Here is a 1,656-nt window from a genome sequence, read left to right as displayed (position 1 = left end):
AGGGGAAACTGGGAAAGGAGAAATTCGCATGTAAATAAAGAAAATATCTAAAATAAAATAAAAAAAATGATGGCGTCCCCTCTTTTGAGCCTTTCCCTGACCCTGCCTCCCCTCAGCGCAGACCTACCATGTTCTCTCGAAGCTGGCACTGCAGGTCTAGTGCGTCCCTTTGCAGACTCTTCTGAGCCTCCTGCAGCTTCTCGTATTGCTTTTGGGCTACTTTTATGGATAACAACTCCTGCTCAATGTATTTAAATTGTATATTCAGAGGTAGATATTTGGAGGTTATAGTTCCCCATTTTTCTTTCAATTCATGGATCTATATGAATAAAGTCATATAGCCTGGTAAAAAGGAATTTTGGCTGGGAAAAGTTTAACAGAAAAAGAATAGCAAATTTTGGCATAAATTCAGTCACAAAGCATTATAATCACTAGCAGAGCCTTAGAATGTAATTCATTGAACTTTGTACAAAATCAAAGAATGAAAGCCACAAAGAATCACAAAAATATGCTTTAAAATAATATTTTTATTGATTCTTTGAGAATCTCATACAGTGTATTTTGAGGATATATAGTTCCCTCTCCCAGCTCCTCTCAGATCTACCTACACCTTCCTACCCAGTCAACTTGATGTTCTCTCTCTCTGTCTCTCTTAAAGATCTACCTGCTTCTGCCTCCCCAGTGCTAGGATTAAAGGCATGTGCCAGTGATGGCACACACTTTTAATCCCAGCACTCAGGAGGCAGAAGCAGGGAGAGCTCTGAGTTCGAGGCCAGCCTGGTCTACAGAATAAGTTTCAGGACCGCCAGGGCTACACAGAGAAACGCTGTCTCAAAAACCAAAAAAAAGAAAAAAAAAAAACAAAAAAAACAAAACCCAAACCAAACTACCCCCCCCACCACCAGACTCCCAGAACAATACTATAATTAATTAATCTGACAAATGTGAAGTCTAAAGTTGCATATCTTTTTCTGACTTGGGGATGTTCCTTGTTCATTTGAATGGTTGTCTTGGTAGCTTTCTCATTGCTGTGAAGAGACACCGTGACCAAAGCAACTTACAAAAGAAAGCATTTCACCGGGGGTTTGCTTATAGTGTCAGAGTGAGTCCATGACCATTATGGTGGGGAGCCTGGCAACAGGTAGGAAATGGGATGGTACAGTAGCTGAAAGCCCACCCTCATGTGACACATGACCTCTAAGGGCACGCCTCCCAATACTTTCTAAACTGTTTCATGGACTGGGACTAAGCATTCAACTCTATGAGCCTAAATAGAGGCCGTTTTCATTCAAAGCACCACAGCTGCATTACAGGAAGTGATGGTTTTCAGCAGGGACCTTGAAAGAATCCCCAGCACAAAAGTCTAGTGATGGGACCATCCGTTTTTAAACAAGATTGGCTTAACTCAACAACATCCTGTAATCTTATAATCTTTCTATAAAATAAGAGTGAATTGATTTGTAACACTTGTGACGAAATAAGTATAAAACATAGTCTTTCTGACAAGAATCAATATGGAATGCCTGGATATCTACATAAAAAAAAGTTGTACTTTGTGGTGGTTTGGGTATTCTTGGCCCATGGAAGTGGCACTATTAGTAGGTGTGGCCTTGTTAGAGGAAGTGTGTTACTGCGATGGCAGTGCTTTGAGGTTAT

The 1,656-nt window shown here is 40.5% G+C and overlaps 1 protein-coding gene across 11 annotated transcripts in view; it reads right to left on the bottom strand.

The window, feature by feature from the left end:
• The window catches only part of LOC116102886 (ankyrin repeat domain-containing protein 26-like), an 88,883-nt gene that overhangs the window by 10,065 nt on the left and 77,162 nt on the right, over positions 1–1,656 (bottom strand). For 10 of the 11 annotated variants that reach the window (XM_031388126.1, XM_031388133.1, XM_031388129.1 and 7 more), the window contains one exon: positions 128–319. In XM_031388126.1, the coding sequence (XP_031243986.1) occupies positions 128–319 (192 nt within the window). Of the gene's footprint in view, positions 1–127; positions 363–1,656 lie in introns of those variants that run through there. The other variant, XM_031388137.1, reaches the window with a different exon arrangement.

This window comes from Mastomys coucha, unplaced genomic scaffold, assembly GCF_008632895.1.
Source record: "Mastomys coucha isolate ucsf_1 unplaced genomic scaffold, UCSF_Mcou_1 pScaffold21, whole genome shotgun sequence".
NCBI lineage: Eukaryota > Metazoa > Chordata > Mammalia > Rodentia > Muridae > Mastomys > Mastomys coucha.
This window is presented reverse-complemented; position numbering and strand designations above follow the sequence as displayed.